The sequence below is a fragment of the Bos javanicus genome, chromosome 16, assembly GCF_032452875.1.
Source record: "Bos javanicus breed banteng chromosome 16, ARS-OSU_banteng_1.0, whole genome shotgun sequence".
NCBI classification, from domain to species: Eukaryota; Metazoa; Chordata; class Mammalia; order Artiodactyla; family Bovidae; genus Bos; species Bos javanicus.
In genome coordinates this window covers 43188096-43210505 of record NC_083883.1, presented here as the reverse complement: position 1 = coordinate 43210505, position 22410 = coordinate 43188096, and the positions used below count along the sequence as shown (strand labels likewise).

The 22410-nt window shown below is 44.8% G+C and overlaps 1 protein-coding gene across 1 annotated transcript in view; it reads right to left on the bottom strand.

Annotated features, from left to right (window-relative positions):
- The window catches only part of MTOR (mechanistic target of rapamycin kinase), a 123723-nt gene that overhangs the window by 40218 nt on the left and 61095 nt on the right, over positions 1 to 22410 (bottom strand). Inside the window, exon 29 of the mRNA XM_061382738.1 lies at positions 360 to 435. Coding sequence (XP_061238722.1) covers positions 360 to 435 — 76 coding nt within the window. The remainder of the gene's footprint in view (positions 1 to 359; positions 436 to 22410) is intronic.

The following is a 22410-nucleotide window of genomic DNA, read 5'->3' as shown; positions in this document are numbered from 1 at the left end:
GACTATAGTCCCTCTCATCCCTGTAAAATGGGATAACAATAGTACCTGTTCACAGGTTGCTATGAGGACTGAATTAGATGAAGTACATAAAGCACATAGCAAAGAGCTAGGCATATGCTATTTGATAAATACAAGTCATTACTGTTCATTAGATTCTGTCCTCACAATCTCTGTTTAGCCTGAATATACTCTATATGGCCACTGCTTCCCTCAGCCTCAAGATACAGGTAAGTCAGCATCAGGCTGTTAATAATTGGGGAAAAAACAGAAAAGGAAAGTAACTTTCTCAAGGCTGTGGCCTAGTGCTTCCCTAGCCAGGTAGCTGCCCCTTGCTCTTCTAAAAGGAATGAGACACTTACCAGCTCTCCAAAGTGCTTCATGGCATACTCCAACACCCCAGCAGCTGCCTCTGGCTGCTGCAGCTTATTATTAATGCTGGGAAAACAAAAGGAAGCGGAGGTTATACTCAACATGTCGGAGGGTGGGAAGGGCAGGGTCGCTTGTGGGCAGATGGCTCACCAGCACGTTGGGGACAACGTCTTACAGAAGCAGAAAGAACATCAGTTACCTATTATATTACCACTGTGGCCTGATAATTTCATCTTGACCTCACACTCCTTATCTTGAAGGGGCCACATCTGGAGAACAGGAGGCCTCACCTGCCTGGGGCCCTTCCTCCAAGCAGCAGACTGACTGGTTTCCTCTCTGATATCAGACGTCAGGCAGCACGCGTCTGTTTTTGAACTAAGAAACCCTGGCTCCAGAACCATCCCAACCAACACAACAGATGAGGTACCTCTGAACTTTGAGCTTTTATGTCTCAATGATAAGAATAACCAAAACAAATAGAAACCATCAGGCTCTGTGGGAGACACAGAAGTGGCCCTGAGGCTGGGTCATCCACGTCAATGACAGAGAACCCTGGGGCCTATGGCTGTGCAGCTGTCTCAACTGCTCACTGATGAGGTCCATGTCTTTCAAATCCAGATGCCCCCTTAGTCCCTCTCGCAAGACCGTGCTCTGCCTCTGAAGCAGGCTGTGAAGGGACCACATCCCAAGGCACTTGCCTGGTCTCTGGTGGAGAAATGTTTTTCATAACCACACACAACACTGCTGATGTCATCCTAAGGGCAGTTGGGGCTGGAGGACTGTAACTATATTGGGGCAACTAGGCAGAAAAGCTGGAAGGCTTGCTGCCTGGAGTTGGTTCATCAGAGAGGCTGTGAAGACATCCTGAAATGGAGAGGAGCTGCAAGGCTCAGTCCCTAGTTCCAACAGGGAGGTAAAGAGCAGCTAACCCTACACTAAACATGAGCTTGAGTTATGGGAAGGAAGGAAGAGAGGAAGGGAGCAGGCCTGAGAAAACTATAGGATAATAATGACCGTGTCTGTTCACAGGTAGGGAGCAAAATGTGACAGACCAGCTTGGGAGTCCAGACTGGTTTAACAAGCTAGGATCTAATTTACTGCCCTAAGGACAAACTGTCTACTGGACTCAAATTAATTTTTAAGTGGTTTTGGGAAATTCCAGGATGTGGGTTCAACGTGGTAATATGGCAAGAGATTGGTGTTATAAAATACTATTTTTAAAAATTCAAATTCCACCACATTTCTTCCAATAAAACTGAGAGGTAACTGCCCAGAAATCTGATGAACTAGAAAAGTTAACATTTGTGAAAGTAATAATCGAATGCCTCATGTTTGCAAATCACATCTCAAACAATCTTTCCAATCTATTGCTCCTCTGACCTCATGCATCCCTGAGAGAGTGGGTAGGGAAGGGTATTATTAGGCCTGTTTTACTCCTGGGGAGACAGAGGCCTGGGAGGGCAGTGACTTTCCCCAAGGCCCACATGAACGGGGACAGTCTCCATATGACCTGAAGCAATCTTACTGTCTCCTTCACGGCATTCTTTAGGGAATCAAATGAAATAATGGATATGAAATTAAGCATATAAACAGGTTCTCATATGTGCTTCTTCCTTCATCTGTTTTTGTCCAAGGATAGAAGCTTCTGGAATCTTACTTATATGTTTGAGTACAGAAAAAACATATGTCTAATGTTCAGACTTTTTTTTTGGGGGGGGGGGGGCTCCAAAATCACTGCAGATGGTGACTGCAGCCATGAAATTAAAAGACGCTTACTCCTTGGAAGAAAAGTTATGACCAACCTAGATAGCATATTGAAAAGCAGAGACATTACTTTGCCAACAAAGGCCCGTCTAGTCAAAGCTATGTTTTTTCCTGTGGTCATGTATGGATGTGAGAGTTGGACTGTGAAGAAAGCTGAGCATCGAAGAATTGATGCTTTTGAACTGTGGTGTTGGAGAAGACTCTTGAGAGCCCATTGGACTTCAAGGAGATCCAACCAGTCCTTTCTGAAGGAGATCAGCCCTGGGATTTCTTTGGAAGGAATGATGCTAAAGCTGAAACTCCAGTACTTTGGCCACCTCATGCGAAGAGTTGACTCACTGGAAAAGACTGATGCTGGGAGGGATTGGGGGCAGGAGGAGAAGGGGACGACAGAGGATGAGATGGCTGGATGGCATCACTGACTCAATGGACGTGAGTCTGAGTGAACTCCGGGAGATGGTGATGGACAGGGAGGCCTGGTGTGCTGCAATCCATGGGGTTGCAAAGAGTCGGACACGACTGAGCGACTGAACTGAACTGAACTGAATGTTCAGACTTGAGCCAGCACTAGGCAACCATCCATGCAAGTTCCATCTTGAACAGGACTATTCGAGTGGGCTCCAAGCTCAAGGTCCAGGCTCTGCAACCAGAGGTGAAAGTAGCTGTACAGACACCCTTCTCCTTTACTTACAGGAGGAGACGGGTCACCTTGTGTGGAATCTACTGCACACTCTTTGGCGCTTCTGAGCGGGTCCCAAGCAAAGCACTGAACCTGAATGTTTTCCATAGCTTTCTGCTGCAGGATTCAGAAATATTTTTAATTTCAAAGTGATGCTGTAATGTCATGGTTTTCTTTAGGCAGCCCTGTGAAAGTTCAAAGCTGAGAATGAAAATCTGAGTCCGAAGGGACTCCCTCCACTGCATGCTCACTGTCAGGCAGTTTCCTATTTCTCTTGGCCTCAAAAGTCAAGTTCTTAACTTTGTTCTCACTTATGTGGGGCTGTGCAAACTGTATTAGTAATCAATACTACTGGGTATATATATTTGTGATCATCTAATTCCTTGAGCCCAAGTAAAGATTTGGCAGTATAAGAAGACAGGAAATAAGAAATCCAGTATATATTCTACATATTACTTATGATATATTATACTGGGCTTCTCTGGTAGCTCAGACGATAAAGAATCTGCCTGCAATGTGGGAGATCCATGTTCAATAGCTAGGTTGAGAAGATCCCCTGGAGAAATGAATGGCTACCCACTCCAGTATTCTTGCCTGGAGAATCCCATGGACAGAGGAGCCTGGCGGGCTACAGTCCATAGGGTCACAAAGAGTCAGACACGACTGAGCGATTAACACTTTCATACTGAAATATGTAATATATTATATGTAACTATCTATAATGATATAGTCTATATACTACTTTGAGTCCTAATGTGGACTACTGGGATGGCCCTTGTAGGAATATAAAGTATTTTGATGAGAAAGATACGGAAAGTGTTCTTTGCCTGAACCAAAAAAAGTTAACTCTAAGAATCAGACATAAAAAGTCCAGGAGTTCTAAGAACTGTCTTCCAATCTCATGTTCTGGAACATATTCTATTTTCAAGATCAATTTATAAACATTACCAAAACTCGCCTTCCTCTGGGATAAAGCAACAAAAACAAAAGCAAGCGAAAGCCATTTCCCCCTTCACTCTCCTACTCATTATACATAAATAGGAGAATTTTACAAGAAACTGATCAAAATCAGGAAGTTGTAACTAGAGACCTCAGAGGAGAAATACAGATTTTACCTTACTATTGCAATGACTTTGACCTACCTCCTCTAAGGACAGACCAACATAGCTTTGCAAATGTGACAAGAAAACTCATCACATGGCCCCAACTCCTTTAAGAGCAAGTTCAAATAAGACACCTGTATAGTACTTCCCACTTGAGTATGTGTGGAGGCAGGTGAGGATGCAGACAGAGCCCTGTGGGAAGGAGAGGGGTTGGGCTCATTGAGGACTTACTGACCAGCCCTCCATCAATGGTCAGGAAAACTGGGCATACAGCTTGACATGCAAGCTAAGCTCTTGTCCAACCGTAAGGACAGTCACTGAAAAACGACAACTTTGACTAAATGGACTAAAACATACCCATGAAAAAGGAGCGTGAGCAGAGAAAAAGGGTCCCTTTGATAAATTAAGTTCTGGTTTGAGGACCCGAAAGAAAGGAGACCGTATGCACCTACAGTCAACTGTTCAGAGAGGAGAGATTTCAAGTTAACTGGCTGTTCTCTCCCTGTTAATTTTCTCCTGTTTGCATTCTTCTTTCCCACAGAACTTTCTCCCTAATGCACCTCTCTCTTCTTTTCCCCCCAGGGAGTCTTCCACATGTGCCTGCAAGGCTGCTGGAGGACACAAGTGCAGGGCTGAGGATCTGTAGATTCTCTCAGTGCTTCAGAGAGTCCGCCACCTTATTTAAGATCTTAACTTTTTATCCCTCCTCCACGGCTTCTGGCACTTCATCATGTGAGGCCAAGGATTTTAGCAACAACAAGATACCTAAATTTACTGAGAGCTCTGTAGGTGCCAGGCACTGTGCTGACTACTGCTGATCCATGATCTCTTAACCCTACAAAGTAGACACTACTATTAACATTTCCATTTTGCATAGAAAGAAGCTGTAGCCCCGAGGGCTATCCTTTCATTTCAAAACTGTACGTTTAAAAGGATCTCAAGTAATAACTAAGGGTACAGCTCTGCAGGAGGAGGAAAGTGTGTCAGCTGTCTACTCCCCGCATCAGTGGGCACCAAGCAAGTATATGTGAAGTAAGTGACTGAAAGCAGGGAACAGATGGAAGCAGGGCAAGGACGTCTCCATGAGCTAATTCCACATGCAATTCACCATACAGGACAGGAGCCCTACTGCACTTCACTTTAGCCTCCTCACTCATACTGTGGTTGACACCCTGCTCTGACCCCTAAGCTGCCATTCCCTAGTTTTGTTTTGTTTTTTTTTTTTTGGCTGCATCACCTACCCTCTGGGATCTTAGTTCCCCAAGGAGGGATTGAACCCGAGCCCTCTGGAAGCTGAAGTCGTAACCACTGGACTGCCAGGGAAGTCCCTCCCATTCCCTATTTTTGATTTCCCTTCAGAAGCCACTGCCTCCATGCCTCCCAGGAGGACAGTCCCCATGCAGCCACAGCGGATTTTTCTGGGGTGCTTGTTTGAGGCTGCCAGGCATGCAGACAGAGTCCAGGCTGTGAAGTGGGGCATAAGTAAGCCTCCACGGAAATGCAGCAGTTCCCAGCTACTAAGTCCCCTGTTGCCTGCCTACTTGGGTGACACAAGACCATCCTTTGAGATACTCCCCGTTGAAACTCAGATGTGCTTTTATGACACTGAAGGGAGAGACAGTATGTGTGACTCACGTGCAGAGATCACCTTTGCTCAGAAGTCCCCCTGATGAGGAGCTCTCATTTACGGGGCAGCTGGGAGTCTTCCACAGCCTGTTCTATAAACGTTCCCGTGTGTACCCTGGAGTCTTTCCCTATTAACGCTGGAGGCTTATAAAGGGCAAACTGTTCAAAAATTAGCCCAACAGCAGAGGAATGCTTAACGACACAAACCAGACCTCACTGACGCTGGTTGGGCTGACAAACAAGTTTAGAGAGAGGGAGGCTTCGACAGTAATATGCCCACAACAACATAGAGATGACAGTCGACCACAGGGCCTATCTCCTCTCCATGCCCACTGAGGCCAGAAGGCTAAGATGGCTTAGCTGCTGTCTTCAGCATCAGTGTCGTGGTATATTTATATTTTACTTCATATCCCAGTGAGAAAAACCAGTTGAGGTTTCATATAGTTGCGAATCTATACAGCAAACAGAAGCTGCCTACCCACAGAATAAAACGCTGAGCCCACAAATGAACCTGGTGTTAGAAATACAATGAAGACAGGAAAACTCAATGAATTAGGATGTCAAGAAGGGAAAAGGCAATTATTCAGACATATTCACTCATTCATGCCCACCTCCCCTCTCCTATTCCAAGATTTAATTTTTATTAAAGGAAGCTGAGTTGAAGAGCTTGAAACTGGGAAAATTCACAAGTGAGGGAAGCACTTTCTAGAATTGAGTCAAATTAACAATAAGAAATGGCCTCATTGTCTTCTATACTACACAGATTACCCCAGGCATCTTTTCTTCACTATCTGAAAATCTCTTTCCAAATGTAGGGAAAGTGTGTAAGCGAGCAAGGAACTCAGGCATGAGGGAGCTTCTCACTGCCTTGGTGGGTTTCCTGTCAAGAGTGATGGATGAGAAGCGAGTGCTCGTTGCAGGGCCTGTCTGCTTTCCCATGACTCTCCCTTTTGAGCTCTTCCTCAGGGCTTTCCACAGGCAAGTGGCGACCAGTATCACCGAGGATGCTCCTGAACAAAGGGTAGATCATGAACTGCTCCAGGTTCTAACCCCAACTTGTTAGCAAACCAATAGGGGGGTCGCTGGCTCACCATCCAAATGCCATTCCTACCACTGGAAGGGAAACCTGAGGAACTCTATCGTCTCCTAAGTCACTGTTCCACAGGCTTCTGGACTGACGTCAAATCCAAAATCCTCTGGCCTGGGAATTCCTCCCGGTAGAGTTCATTTGGTCATCGACCCCATCTCTCAGCCTTGGTGACCTTTGGCTACTAACAGCAAAGTGACGCAGGCGCACTCAACACTAGCCGGAACCCACAGCAAAGCCAGTCACACGAGGAGCGTCTGCAGTGGCATCTGGGGGACTACTCAGGCTTCCTGGTGCTCCCGTCAGGAATTTATGAGAATGTCATGCACTGGCTTCCCAAATGGCTCTGGGCCTTCTCTCTCCTGTCTATTTCTAGTGCAGACTACTGTCTGCATTTTATTTGGTTTCCTGTCAAGGAAGAATTCTCTGAATTCCCTCAGTGCTGGGCTGGTGACACGCAACACAGTTGACAAGGGACCTCGGCAGGTCTCGCTGAGGAGTTCGTGACCAGCCAAGTTGTGAGGCCAATGGGACCCATTTTACGCTGAATCAAGCTGTATCTTTCTTATTTCTCTCTTAGAACCAGTAGCTGCTTCAGACCATCCCTGTCACTTTTTCTAGCACCAAGATTCATCTCTGTGTCCAATGGGTGATTAGAAACACAACTGCTTGATTCCTGTACAGAGTCAGGAAGATCCAGGGTTTGTCGGGCCCTGCTATTATCATGAGGCAGCTCCCTGGGGCTCTGGGGAGCTCAAGGGGATGACAGTGCCTTTTTGAGCAGGACAGCAGTGAAGACAGAAGGCAAGGTAAGAACGTCTAAAATGCATGCCAGAGAAAGGCAGTGGGGCAGCTAAAAAGCAGGTGGCAGGGAGAGCAGAGGGAACCGGCAGGCGTTACAGTTCCCTCACTTAAAGTCACAGTCAGGTTGTGAAGATAGCACCCAGGATCTGGCAGGTCAAACTTTCCTTTCTTGCTCCAAGAACTTAGGAAAAGTAACTTTACTTCTCTTCTAAACATTAAAAAAGTGGAGGCTGGCCTTGTTTCAAAGCTGGGACATTTGGTGTCCCTGGAACTCTTGGGGGCCTAAGGCACGAAGACAAAAAGAATGTGATACAAGAGAGGTGGGCTGCCTCGGCATCAAATGGGCTCCTGACGCCTTACCCCAGAGTGGATTAAGGGTGAAGAGTTCTGACTTGTCTCCACTTTTTCCTTTGTCTGGTCACGGTATAAGTGACATGTCTGTCATAGTACCTAGAAGACTTGCCAGATCTGTATGTGAGAAAGTGGGACCTTAAAAATAAAAAAGACAGGACTTCTCTTTTGGCCCAGTGGTTAAGAATCCATCTATTTGGATAACAGTATGGTGATTTCTTAAAAAAAAAAAAAAAACAACTAAGAAGAAAACTACCATATGACCCAGCAATCCCACGACTGGGCATACACCCTGAGAAAATCATAACTGAAAAAGACAGATGCACCCCTGTGTTCACTGCAGCACTATTTACAGCAGCCAAGGGATGGAAGCAACCTAGATGTCTGTAACAGATGAGTGGATAAAGAGGTTGTGGTACATATATACAATGGAATATTACTCAGCCATAGAAAGGAATGAATTTGAGTCAGTTCTAGTGAGGTGGATGAACTTAGAGCCTGTTATACAGAGTGAAGTAAGTCAGAAAAACAACTATCATGTATTAATGCATATATATGGAATCTAGAAAACTGGTACTGATGAACACATCTGCAGGATAGGAACAGAGACTCAGACACAGAGAAGAGACTTACAGACACAGCAGGGGCAGGAGAGGGTGGGATGAATTGAGAGAGTAGCATTAAAATATATACATTACTATAATGTAAAATAGATAGCTAATGGGAAGTTGCTGTATAACACAGGGAGCTCAACCCAGAGCTGTGTGACAACCAAGAGGGCTGGGATGAGGTGGGAGGGAGTTTCAAGAGGAAGGGTTCATATGTATACCTATGGCTGATTCATGCTGATGTATGGCAGAAACCAAATAACAGTATAAAGCAATTATCCCCCAATTAAAAAAATAAATAAATTTGAAGGAAACAAAAGAGAATCCACCTACCAATGCAGGGGGCACAGGTTTGGTCCCTGGTCCAGGGAGAGTCCACATGCCTCGGGGCAACCAAGCCCGGGTACCATATCTGCTGAGCCTGTGCACCACCACAAGAGAAGCTGCCTCGATGAGAAGCCTGCATACTGCAACTAGAGTAGTGCCTGTTCTCCACAACTGGGGAAAGCCCGTGCACAGCCAAAAATGAAAAGCAAAAAGAATTTAGAAGACAGAAGCTAACAAGTGCAGATTAGGGAAAGGAGAGAAAAAAATTCCTATCTTTTCAATTCTGGTGCATATGTGCTAAATTGCTTCAGTTGTGTCTGGCTCTTCCATGGCTCTATGTAGCCCACCAGCCTCCTCTATCCATGGGATTCTCCAGGCAAGAATATTGGAGTGCGTTGCTGTGCCCTCCTCCAGGGGATCTTCCCAACCCAGAGATTGAACCCACGTCTCTTACATCTCCTGCATTGGTAGATGGGTTCTATGTCACTAGCATCACCTGGAAAGCCCCTTTCAATACTGGTAGCGGGAGGTGTGTGTGTGTGTGTCTGTGTCTGTGTATATATACATAAGACATTTTTTAATTTAAAAAATTGGAGTGGGAGTTCACGATATCAAAATGATACTTTTGCCTATGTATATTCTGTATAAATGCATATTTTAGACATAGTGCTAGTCAGAGTGATGATATAGTACTGTATTCTGCTTTTTTACATGACACAGGCATTTCCCACTTTATCCGGAGCCTTCACAAAAACTTTTTAACAGCTGTGTAAGAAAATGTCCTGCGCTGGATCTTATGTCTAAACCAGTCTCTTGGGCACACCCTTGTGGCCGGGTGAGAGCAGCACTAGCTAAGCCACCAAGGTGTGGCAGGAGCTCACAGGGGATTCGTCCTGCAGATGTCTGTAGGCTTGCCCCTGGGAATCAGAGCAGCCACCCAGAGGATGGACACAGGGTCCAGCAATAAGCTGGACAAGCTGTCCCATTTCACTCATCACTTCCAGCACCCCCTGGCTGGATAAACGGGGCCTAAATGCCCTAGCACAACCAGCATGAGGCACTGAGAAGCCGCAGAGCCCTGGAGTGTCAAAGCACACGATTTGTGCTGGCCAGGTTTGCAACCCAGGGGCCTGTCAGAGGCGTGTTGTAAAAATGATGAATGGCTGTCACATTTCCAAGGCTCTGGCTGATTTAGGGAGCCACTGGCAGGCACATCACTCCCAGCGTGTCAGCCAGTTAATTACTTCCAACTTTATCTTTCTTGTCAACACTTCTTGACAAATTGGCCATTATCTTTTTATTCTACAACAATGAGCACTGCTTCTTTTCTGGTGAGGCCTGGAGGATTTTCTCCTCCTTTCTGCTTCTTCATATCCAGAATGAAATGAAGAGATCTGAGAGAGAACATTAGGGAGAAGAAGCTGTCAGGGAAACAGAACAAAGTGGGGAGGGTTGACAGACGGAACCCAAAACTTATTTTCAACTACTTTGACTCAAAATAGAGGAGATATTTTGGGTAAAAATCCATCCTGATTTCTTGGCTGCTGCGTGTCCAAGAGCTCTGACTCAGGCTATTATGTGGATGAAGTTGGGAAACAAAAATTAAATGAGCTGGCATCCAGGGACTTGGCAGCTCTGAACTCTCCTCACTTATAACTGTGTAAGGAGATGTGCCCTGGCCCTGTGCTCTGGTAGAGTGAGGCCACACTGTAGAAATACTGATGCCCGTCCTAGAATCGGGAAAAGGAAAATATGCCTACCTTCCTGGTAAGGAAGAGCTGACAGATGAGGACTACAACACACTAACTGAATCATCAAGATTTACAGCCAGTGAGATGTCCAAAAGAAGCTCGAGAGACCAATGGTGTCATCACTGACACTTTTCACTGTCACTGGGACAAACTGTCAGAGACGGCCATGGGGCACCCACTGTATTTCATCAGTTCTAAGATGCACTCTTAACATTTCTGAAATCATGATACAGCTTATGATTCAAGGTTTCAGAGTACCATGACCCAGCTTAATTGCCAGTAGTCTGCCCCTCATCATACAGGTACATAAAAATCAGAAGCACCTTTGCTAACTCACCATAAGAGTGGTCCCTTTAAATCTCTAGCCATTCCTGGGGATGAGCTAGATGCAGTGGAAGGGCAGAGGTTAACTACTAACCAACAGCAAGCTTTTCATTGTGTTCATGGGGTTGCTGAAGCTGAAGCTCCAATACTTTGGCCACCTGATGGGAAGAGCCGACTCACTTAAAAAGACCCTGATCCTGGGAAAGGTTGAGGGCAGGAGAAGGGGGTGACAGAGGATGAGATGGTTAGATGGCATCACTGACTCAATGGACATGAGTTTGAGCAAACTCTGGGAGATAGTGAAGGGTGGGGAAACCTGGCCTGCTTAAGTCCACAGGGTCACAAAGAGTCGGACACAACTTAGTGACTGAGTAACAACAGCAGCAGCACGCTGTGCCCTTTAGAATGGTCGTGGGTGCAATAGAAGACTCTCTTGTCTTTCTGGTCAGCTCTGGGAGAAACACCAGATCTCTGCCCTTTGTATAGCTCCTCACTGACAGCCAGCTTTCTGTACTGAAAGCAGTTTTCCTTGGAGTTTGTAAGATGCTCTACAGAGGCAAGCTGTTGTAAAGTGAACCTGTAAGAAGTCTTCAGAGTGGCCAGAAATAAATTTAAGCTCTACTGGTGACTGGTGAGGGACCTGGCCTCTTGGGTAACGGCTGGATGTAAGGGCATTAAAGAAAAAGATGGGTTGAGAAAGAAAGATACAATCTGTGCTCGTGCTCTGCCTACACTAGGGTTTCCTTCGTCTGCCCCCTCTTTGCTGCCTGGAGCTTTTCTACAGGGTACAGATTCCTAGAGGAACACTGGCACTTCTGAAGGCAGCATGAGTCCAGACATTTGGAATGTGTTTTTACCAAGAAGAGAGGAGCTTTGAGCAAATCCTCACCCCCTGGACAGAGTGTATTCTCTTCCAGCAGAGGTGCGGGAAAGAGAACAAGACTGTACCTTTTCAGGAAGCCAGGAAACAACTGTAAAGGCTAGGCTCATGCTTCCAAGCAACACAACAGACACCTTGGGAACACGTGTTTAGAGTTAAGACAGAGTGGGCTTGTTTGTCATCCAGCCTCTCGTCTGTAGGCTGTAAAGCCCAGTCACCCTCACCGTTAACTGGTTGCTCAGGCACAAACTGGCTCAATTTCTTTAACATTCTCAGAGAGTTACAGGCCATTTCCCGTTAGTGCTGCCTAAGTCAGGGAAGCTAAGGCCCAGCCAAGGGGACACTTCTCAGTCCCTGGGCAACTGCGCGTGGACTTGCCATCTCGTCCTGCACCCTGGTTGGGATCCGTCTCTGGTGAAGGGTGATTTTCTACAATTACAAGGTAATGTGCGTGTGATTACTCTTTGGAAACAAACAAGATCTGTTAGGTTCCTGGATTAATTATGGGGAACACAGCTGCTCAGATATACGACATGTTACTTTCTCTTTCACATGAACCTCTGCGTGTGGCCCCTTAGGCTGTGATGAGGGTTAACTGACAGGCCAAAGCAGGGTCAGGCTATTGCATATGCCGTTCATATAGGCCTTCAGAATATACAGGAGAGGGGAAATCCCTACCCCAAATGCTCTGAGGCCCTCTCACTCATCTTCATATGTAACAAAAGAGGTTGCCACTGTTTGCTTTAGTCTCTAACTCTTTTGTGATCCTACAGACAGTAGCCCGCCACTCTCCTCTGTCCATGGAATTTTCTAGGCAAGAATACTGGAGTGGGTTGCCATTTCCTTCTCTGGGGAATCTTCCCCACCCAGGGATCGAAACTGTGTCTCCTGTATTGGCAGGCAGATTCTTGACCACTGAGCCACTGGGGGTGAGATGTGAATCCATGATTTCGAGAGATACAAAGTTATACAGTAAAGATGCTACTTTAAGTTATTGGTTAAAAAAGAAGAAGCCTGAACCAAATGATCCCAACTCTTCCAGTTCTCACTTTCTTTGATTCTATAACTAAAACCTATGGAAGAAAATGTTAAAGCAGGAGAGAAGACAATGCCCTGCAATGAAGAACTCACCATGATGAAGACTGGCAATGACCATGGAGAGAGAGACTAAGCCTCCACAACACATGCTTATTTAGCGGGAGACAATCTTCTTCTGGGAAGTCATTCTTACAATTGGCAAGTATCTCTTTTGTCCCAGCCTTTGTGCTAAGTGCTGGATGCTAGATCTACTGTGGTAGATAAACCAGGGCAGGTCTCTGCTTTCACAGAGCTTACAGGTCAGGGAAGTAGATAAGCAAAATGCAAATGGAAATAGGTAAGCACCTGAAGAAGACAACGCACAAAGACGGAAAATAGATTTAAGTGGGCAGGGAGGTTTTTCTGATGAAATGATAATCCATCACCTAAATTAATACTACTTCAGATTTGCTAGATACGGACTATGTGTCAGACACAATTCAAAGTGTTTTATAGCTCATATAACTCAATAACAAAAAAACAAACAACCCAATTGAAAAATGGGCAGGAGACTTAAATAGAAATTTCTCCAAAGAAGACATACAGTGGCCAACAGGCACATGAAAAGATGCTCATTATTGCTGATTATTAGAGAAATGCAAGTCAAAACTACAACAGAGTGCCACCTCACACCAGTCAGAATGGCCATCATTAAAAAATCTACAAATAAAAAATGCTAGGGAGGGTTTAAAGAAAAGGGAACCCTCTTACACTGTTAGTGGGAAAGTAAATTGGTAAAGCCACCATGGAAAACAGTACGGAGGCTCCTCAAAAAACTAAAAATAGAGCTGCTATTTGATCCAGCAACCCCACTCCTGGGCATATATCCAGATGAAACTATAATTTGAAAAGATACAAGCACCGTTATGTTCATAGCACCACTATGCACAATAGCCAAGACATGGAAATAACCTAATCGTCTATCAACAAAGGAATGAATAAAGAATACATGTAATAGTGCATGCAATGGAATATTACTCAACCATAAAAGGGGATGGAATAACGCCGCCTGCAGCAACATGGGTGGACCTAGAGATGACCACACTAAGGGAAGTAAGAAGTCGCTCCATCATGTCCAACTCTTTGTGACCCATGGACTGTAGCTTGCCAGGCTCCTCTGTCCATGGAATTTTCCAGACAAGAATACTGGAGTGGGTTGCTATTTCCTTCTCTTAGAGGATCTTCCTGACCCAAGGATTGAACCTGGGTCTCCTGCACTGCAGACAGTCTCTTTACCATCTGAGCCACCATGGAAGCCCCAAGGAAAGTAAGAAAGAGAAATACAAATACAATATGATAACATGTATATATGGAATCTAAAATACAACACACATAAGTGGAAACAGACTCACAGACATAGAGAACAGACTTGTGGCTGCCAAGGGGAGGTTCTGGGGAAGGGAAAGATTGGGAGATTGGGAGTAGCAGATGCAACCTATTACATATGGGATGGATAAACGAGGTTCTACTGTATAGCACAGGGAGTGAGTGAAAGTCACTCAGTCGTGTCTAACTCCTTGCGACCCCCATGGACAACACAGTCCCTGGAATTCTCCAGGCCAGCATACTGGAGTGGGTAGCCTCTCCCTTCTCCAGGGGATCTTCCCAACCCAGGCATCGAACCCAGGTCTCCCACATTGGGCACATTCTTTACCAGCTGAGCCACAAGGGAAGCCCAAGAATACTGGAGTGGATAGCCTATTCCTTCTCCAGCGGATCTTCCCAACCCAGGAATAGAACCGGAGTCTCCTGCATTACAGGCGGATTCTTTACCAACTGAGCTATGAGGGAAGCCCATATAGAACTGTAGTCTACATTCTGTGATAAACCATAATGGAAAAGAATATGAAAAAGAATACATATATGTATAACTGAGTCATTCTGCTATAAAGCAGAAAATAACACAGCGCTTTAATCAACTATATGTCAATCTAATTTAAAAAAGTGTTTTAGGGGCATTATCTATTTTTAAAGAAACTTTTGGACTGAAGTACAACATACAAGAAAGTATACACTTAATTGTACAGCTTGATAAATTATCACAAAGTGAGGTTACCATTATAACTACCAACCAAACCAAGTAACAGAACACACTGCCAGCACCGCAGAAGCACTCAAGCCTTTTCCCATCACAGCTTCCCTCCTCATCCTCAGCGGTAGCAACTATCTCACTCCTGACCCAATTCGTTAGTTTCACCAGGTTTTGAACTCTATATAAATACTCGTCATTACATTTACGAGATACATCCACGTTGCTGCATGCCATGGCAGCTTGTCTTTTTTTGCTGAATAGTCACTGTATGAACCCACCACAAGCGAACTATCTTACTGTCGATGGAGGTTTTAGGTTGTCCTCAGTTTGGGGCTACTGACGTTACCACAAACATTCCTGTTTGTGTCTTTGCTCCTATTTCCGTTGGGAACAAACCTCGCAGTAGAACTGCTGGGTTTCAGGGCATGTTCAGCTTCAGAAGCTACTGACAAATGGCCATTGTAAGTGGGAGGGTACAGGAATCTCAGACGCTCCACATGTTTGTAAACACTTGGGATTCAATGTTTCCCCTTTTAGCCATTTTGGCTGCTTTGTAAGTTGCATCTTATAGTTTTAAATTTGAGCTTCCATAATGACTAATGAGCTTGAGCAGTTTTTCATGTGTTGACCAGCCTTTTGGATATAATCTTTTGTGAAATAAGTCCTGTTCACATCTTGCGCCCATCTTTTTAACTGGCTGCTTTTTGTCTGTTTGTTTGACAAGAGTTCTATATATACTCTGGATATAGTACACACAGAGGAATGTACAGGAAATACCTCATTACCTTTACACTCTCTTCATGATGGTTTCCAGTGAAAAGAGATGACTCCCTATATTACATTTGATAAAGTTTTCCTTTATGGTTAGTGTTTTTCAAATCTTCTTTAAGAAATCTTTGCTTATCCCCCAAATGCTGAAAATAATCTCCTATGTTATCTTCTGGAAGTGCTCCTGTTTTCAGATTTATAATGTAAATCTCCAGAACTTGAGGTTTTGGGTGTGGTATGGGGTGAGGGCCAAGAACCTTTATCCCCCACGAGGCTAGGGAGTCGACTCAGCAGAGCTCACTCTTCTGTCATAAACCAAGAGCTCACAAATGTGCGGCTCTATCACGGGACATTCACGTCTGCTCCATTTATCTGCTCGTCTACCCTGTGCCGATACCACACTGACCTAGTCACTGGCTGCAGCTTTAAGATAAATCTTGAACCCTAGTATGGTAATGCCTCCAAATTTATTTTTCTTTTTCAAAAATGCCTCAGCTATTTTTAATCTTTTGCTATATTTAACTTAGTCTTCACAAAAACCCTGCAAAACAAAGTAGTTATAATTTTAACTAACATTTTTTTGGGGGGCCACACTGTACGGCATGAAGCATCCTAGTTTCCCAACCAGAGACTGAACCTGGTCCCCTTGCAGTGGAAGCATGGAATCCTAACCACTGGACCATCAGGGAAGTCAGGAGTAGTTACAGTTTTTATCCCATTTCATAGAGTGGTCAACTCAGAGGTTAAGTTGCCCTGGGGTCATATAACTTATCAAGTGATGAGAGGGGATTAGAACCCAGATTTATCTGATTCTAGACCTAAGACTTAGAAGTCCTTCAGATACTGCTTCCTTAATCCTCAAGCCAGATGAGCCCTCCTGGGCATTTAATATGAATGCATTACAATGTTAAGAAATTCCAATGTTCTAAGCCACCAACTTCCAGTTAAAAATCTTGTTTGGCAACTACAAAGAGCCACTGTTCTGGTGAGACTCAAGAAAACAAAGCAAGAAGTAAAAGCTTCCTGGCTTTCTCCCACAGCCCCTGTCTCTGGAATACAAGGGCCTGGGGGCCCGGTGCCCCTCCACCCCTCCAGCTTTCATTCCAGCCACCACTCCTCTTCCTTCTCGCCCCCCATGCCACTCTTGACTACTTAGATTGTATAAGCCCAGGCTTTTCATACAGCTACACTTTGCCTCAGGATGTTCTCTCCAATCTCTGGCTACTTCTTCCTTAAAAAACAAAACAAAAATAAAAACAAAAACACCACAAACTCTGGGTATCGGGCTGTCCAGAACCTCATCTGGGTTGGGCATTCCCCCTCTGCTGTGTCCTCCACTCCAGCCTGTCAAAGAGCCCTGCAGTTCAGCCGTCTGTCTCTCCAACTAGCCTGTGAGACACATGAAGCTTCAAATTCCTAAAAGGGGTCAGAGACAGACTTTTTGTGCTAAGCGCTATAATTACATGGTAGCCTCTAAGAGGAGGCCTGAAAGAAATGGTTTCTGCTAAGTCCAGGGTGCACTCGTGGGTGCATGTGTGTGAGCTCAGTTGTGTCCGACTCTTTGAGACTCCATGGACTGTAGCCTGCCAGGCTCCTCTGTCCAAGGGATTTTCCAGGCAAGAATACTGGAATGGATAGCCATTCCTTTCTCTAGGAGATCTTTCAGACCCAGGGATCAAACCCACGTCTCCCGTGTCTCCTGCATTGGCAGGCAGATTCTTTATCACTGTGCCACGTGGGAAGCCCACACCCTAGGTATGAGAGGCAGTTACTAGGAGGCTTAGGGAAGAGGTGGCCATACCTTCTGTGATGCACCTGGGCTTTGTGCTGAGAAAGAAATGGGACTAAGTGGTAGATAGGTCAGGATTAAATGGCCACATGTAGAAAGGCAGCTGTGGCTCATTAGAAGATTTCAGAAGTAAAACATGACCATGAGCACACAATTCAACTAGGAACAAGGCAGGTTCTTCTGAGATGTATTCATTCAACAAACTGAGAGTCTGGCACTGAGGGCAGCTGTCCCTCCCTCACCAGTTAGGAAGCATGGTGTAAGAGCAGGCTGGGGCAGGAATACACTGAAAAACAAGGAGTCTCTCCAATAGGAACATTTTCAAGAAAATGAGATAGGAAGTCCACACACTGGGGTAGAAGGAAAGACCACCTCTAGGCCCTTCTGAGCTTTGGATTCCCCAGGCTGCTCAGATACCTCCAGTCCTTGGTGCCAGCCCAAGTGGCACAGCCAAGAATGTAAGATTGATTGATTGGTTGGTTGGTTTTTTTGGCTGTGCCCTGTGGCATGCAGGATCTTAGTTCTCTGACCAGGTATTAAACCCAAGCTCCCTATATTTGGAGCACAGAGTCTTAACCACTGGCCTGCCCGGGAAATCCCCATAAGCTTTATTTTTATAAACATCTTTCCCGGGAGCACCAAGCTGACCCTCTTTCACCACCAGAAAAATGGAGAAGTGGAAAAACTGTACAGTGTCCAACCCAGGTTTTTCATATTTTCTTAATTAATTTCCATTTCTTATGGCCACTTTGTTCACCGAACGGCAAAGAAAGGATTAAAAGCCTCTCAGAGAAGGGAAAACCACTCCAGTCTTCCACATTTGTTCTGGTTTTCTCTACTGGCTTAGCTGTACTCAAAACAAGGACTTATTTTTCCTTCTTTTAGAAATTCAGAATCTAGGACATTTAGGGTTGTGGATGTTTTGGAGAATAGATCTTCTGGCATGGGATATATGCCTAATTAGCTATTTTTCTCAAAGGAGCAGGGCGGGGGAGGGGGAGGATTGAGATTTGGGCAGTTTAGATAATTTAAGAAAATCTTCAAATAAAAAAGCTTCTGTCTCCAACTTTTATGCCTTATGTTAGAAATAAGTTTCCAGAAAAGAGATGTCAGAGAGGAGGTACTCATGCTAAAAGTTCCTACCTTTCCTGGAAAGGATTACTCCACAGGTTGCTAATATGAATGACTTCAGAGTGCCTGAAGAACTACGGACAGAGGTTCCTGACACTGTATAGGAGGCAGGGATGAAGACCATCCCCAAGGAAAAGAAATGCAAAAAGGCAAAATGGTTGTCTGAAGAGGGCTTACAAATAACTGTGAATAGAAGAGAAGCGAAAGGCAAAGGAGAAAAGAAAAGATATACCCATTTGAATGCAGAGTTCCAAAGAACAGCAAGGAGAAATAAGAAAGCCTTCCTCAGCGATCAGTACAAAGAAATAGAGGAAAACAACAGAATGGGAAAGTCTAGAGATCTCTTCAAGAAAATTAGAGATACCAAGGGAACATTTCATGCAAAGATGGGCTCAATAACATGTATAATATCATGTATGAAACAAGTCGCCAGTCCAGGTTCGATGCACGATACTGGATGCTTGGGGCTGGTGCACTGGGACGACCCAGAGGGAGGGTATGGGGAGGGAGGAGGGAGGAGGGTTCAGGATGGGGAACACAGGTATACCTGTGGCGGATTCATTTCGATATTTGGCAAAACTAATACAATATTGTAAAGTTTAAAAATAAAATTTACAAGACACACAAAAAAATTGAAAAACAAAACAAAACAAAAAAGATGGGCTCAATAAAGGACAGACATGGTATGGACCTAACAGAAGCAGAAGATATTAAGTAGAGGTGCTTAAAAAGAATACACAGAAGAACTATGCAAAAAAGACCTTCGCAACCCAGATAATCACAATGGTGTGATCACCAGACTAAAGCCAGACATTCTGGAATGTGAAGTCAAGTGGGCCTTAGGAAGCATCACTATGAACAAAGCTAGTGGAGGTGATGGAATTACAGTTGAGCTATTTCAAATCCTAAAAGATGATGCTGTGAAAGTGCTGCACTCAATATGCCACCAAATTTGGAAAACTCAGCAGTGGCCACAGGACTGGAAAAAGTCAGTTTTCATTCTAATCCCAAAAAAAGGCAATGCCAAAGAATGCTTAAACTACTGCACAATTGCATTCATCTCACACACTAGTAAAATAATGCTCAAAATTCTCCAAGCCAGGCTTCAACAGTACGTGAACTGTGAACTTCCAGATGTTCAAGCTGGATTTAGAAAAGGCAGAGGAACCAGAGATCAAATTACCAACATCTTTGCATCATCGAGAAACCAAGAGAGTTCCAGAAAAATATCTACTTCTGCTTTATTGACTACGCCAAAACCTTTGACTGTGTGGACCACAACAAACTGTGGAAAATTCTTAAAGAGATGGGAATACCAGACCACCTGTCCTGCCTCTTGAGAAATCTGTATGCAGGTCAGGAGGCAACAGTTAGAACTGGACATGGAACAACAGACTGGTTCCGAATTGGGAAAGGAGTATGTCAAGGCCGTATATTGTCACCCTGTTTACTTAACTTACATGCAGAATACATCATGAGAAACTCTGGGCTGGATGAAGCACAAGCTGGAATCAAGGTTGCTGGGAGAAATATCAATAACCTCAGATATGCAGATGACACCACCCTATGGCAGAAAGTGAAGAAGAACTAAAGAGCATCTTGATGAAAGTGAAAAAGGAGAGTGAAAACGTTGGCTTAAAACTCAACATTCAGAAAACTAAGATCGTGGAATGTGGTTCCGTCACTTCATGGCAAATAGATGGGGAAACAGTGGAAGACTTTATTTTCTTGGGTTCCAAAATCACTGCAGATGGTGACTGCAGCCATGAAATTAAGACACTTGCTCCTTGGAAGAAAAGCTATGACCAACCTAGACAGCATATTAAAAAGCAGAGACATTACTTTGTCAATAAAGGTCCATCTAGTCAAAGCTATGTTTTTTCCAGTAGTCATGCATGGATGTGAGACTTGGACTATAAAGAAAGCTGAGCACCGAAGAACTGATGCTTTTTGAACTGTGGTGTTGGAGAAGACTCTTGAGAGTCCCTTGGACTGCAAGGAGATCCAACCAGTCCATCTTAAAGGAAATCAGTCCTGAATATTCATTGGAAGGACTGATGCTGAAGCTGAAACTCCAATACTTTGGACACCTGATACAAGGAATTGACTCATTGGGAAAGACCCTGATGCTGGCAAAGATTGAAGGCAGGAGAAGGGGATGACAGAGGATGAGATGGTTGGATGGCATCACCAACTCGATGGACGGGAGTTTGAGTAAACTCCAGGAGTTGGCGATGGACAGGGAGACCTGCACACTGTGGTCCATGGGGTCGCAAAGAGTCAGACACGACTGAGCGACGGAACTGAACTGATTCATTTTCTACCCAGATATGAAAATCTATTCATAACATTTTTCTGTTTGGGCAGGGGAAGTGGCTACTGGAAAGAATAAACAGAAAGCTGGCCAGAAAGCTGCAAAGCACCTTTCTTCCAGGATGTTCTCTACCAAGATGGCAGGGTCACGTGTGATGCGGCACAGGAGTGTGTGACACATGGTTTGAGCTCAGGGTCGTTTGCTGGGTAGGAGATCATCTTGAAGATGCCAGTGGAGTTTAGCAGACCCTGGTGAACCTGGTGGTCGTGGCCAGGTTCACCACAGTGAAGTGAACACCATGAGCTAAGGCCAGACATATGCCAAGAGAGGGCAGGGGTGGGCTGATGGCGCCAATGCTGAACAAGCCCTTTTGAGCAGAGTGACAACTGCCACAGGGCGCCAGCAGCACCCTCACTCTTAGGCAGGCACAGAAGACAGGCAGTAAGCAAACCAACCCTGATCCACCTGATCCACTCCTCCTTTTTGATTTACTAGGGAAAAAAAAAGTGTCTGGTAACTCCAGCTGCCTGAAAAGTAATGACTTTCGGAGAAGCAGAAGCCCTGACTAGAAAAGGGCTCTGGGGGTCACGGCAGTAAGGAGAGCCTGAGGCCAGGCCTCACGCTTGTGTGTGAAGGGCCCACACGGAATAGCCACAGAACATACAACAACTGTACCTGGAAATGACAAGCGTATGTTCCAAAGACAGTTACCATGTACAGAGAGAGGGACCTTTGTTTACATTCTTAGTGAAAAGCTTTTTAAAGACTTAAAATGTGCTGAAAACCCAGTCTTTTTTCCCATTTGTTTTCAAAGGAGGAATCTCCTTTAAATACAGGACACAAAAGATTACAATATCCCTATTTTCAGGGATATAGATCATATATAATGAATCTGGAAACCATATTCCACAGGAAAAGGGAAATGAGACTCTAGACGTGCATTATTAGGCCATGGGGATTCTTTTCTCTATGTTTTAACTTTCCAGAACCTGGGCTGTGGCTGAGCCTGTGTCTTGATCTGCCTGAAGACCGTGGACATGCGGATGCTCACGCAGGTAACAAGTCCTGTAGGGATCATGCCCTGCGTTTCTGCCCCACTGTCATTGCTGACACACCTGTGCCAAGAGGCTAACACTGACCCTCTCCTTATTGAAGGAGAAAGTATGTAAAAAGACAGACAACTGGGTAAACCCTGTGAGTACAAACTACAAAGTCCTTTTTCACTTCCTAAGAACTTTACTCTATCCTCCTATTTCTAAAGCTTTTTCTAGGTTGGAAATATTCAAATGAGAGATGGCATTAGATCCTAGCCAAAAGAAGGTTTTGTAAAACACTGAATGCTGATCAGAGAAAGGAATAACCAGCCTTGTTAAAAGCACACTCAGAAGGATGCCAAAATAGACTAGAACCGCGTATAAACAGCATGGATTGCATTAACAGGTCTCCCGGGGTAAGTGGAGAGTCTTATCCCCACTCTCTTTGCCTACCTTGTGCTCACCCCGTGGTTATGTAACCTTTAGAATGGAATCTGGAAATTCTTCTGACCCTGCCCTGCTCACTGATAGAGCTGAGCCAGTGGCTGGCAGGGGCACAATCTAATAGGCAAAACTGGAAACACACGAACTC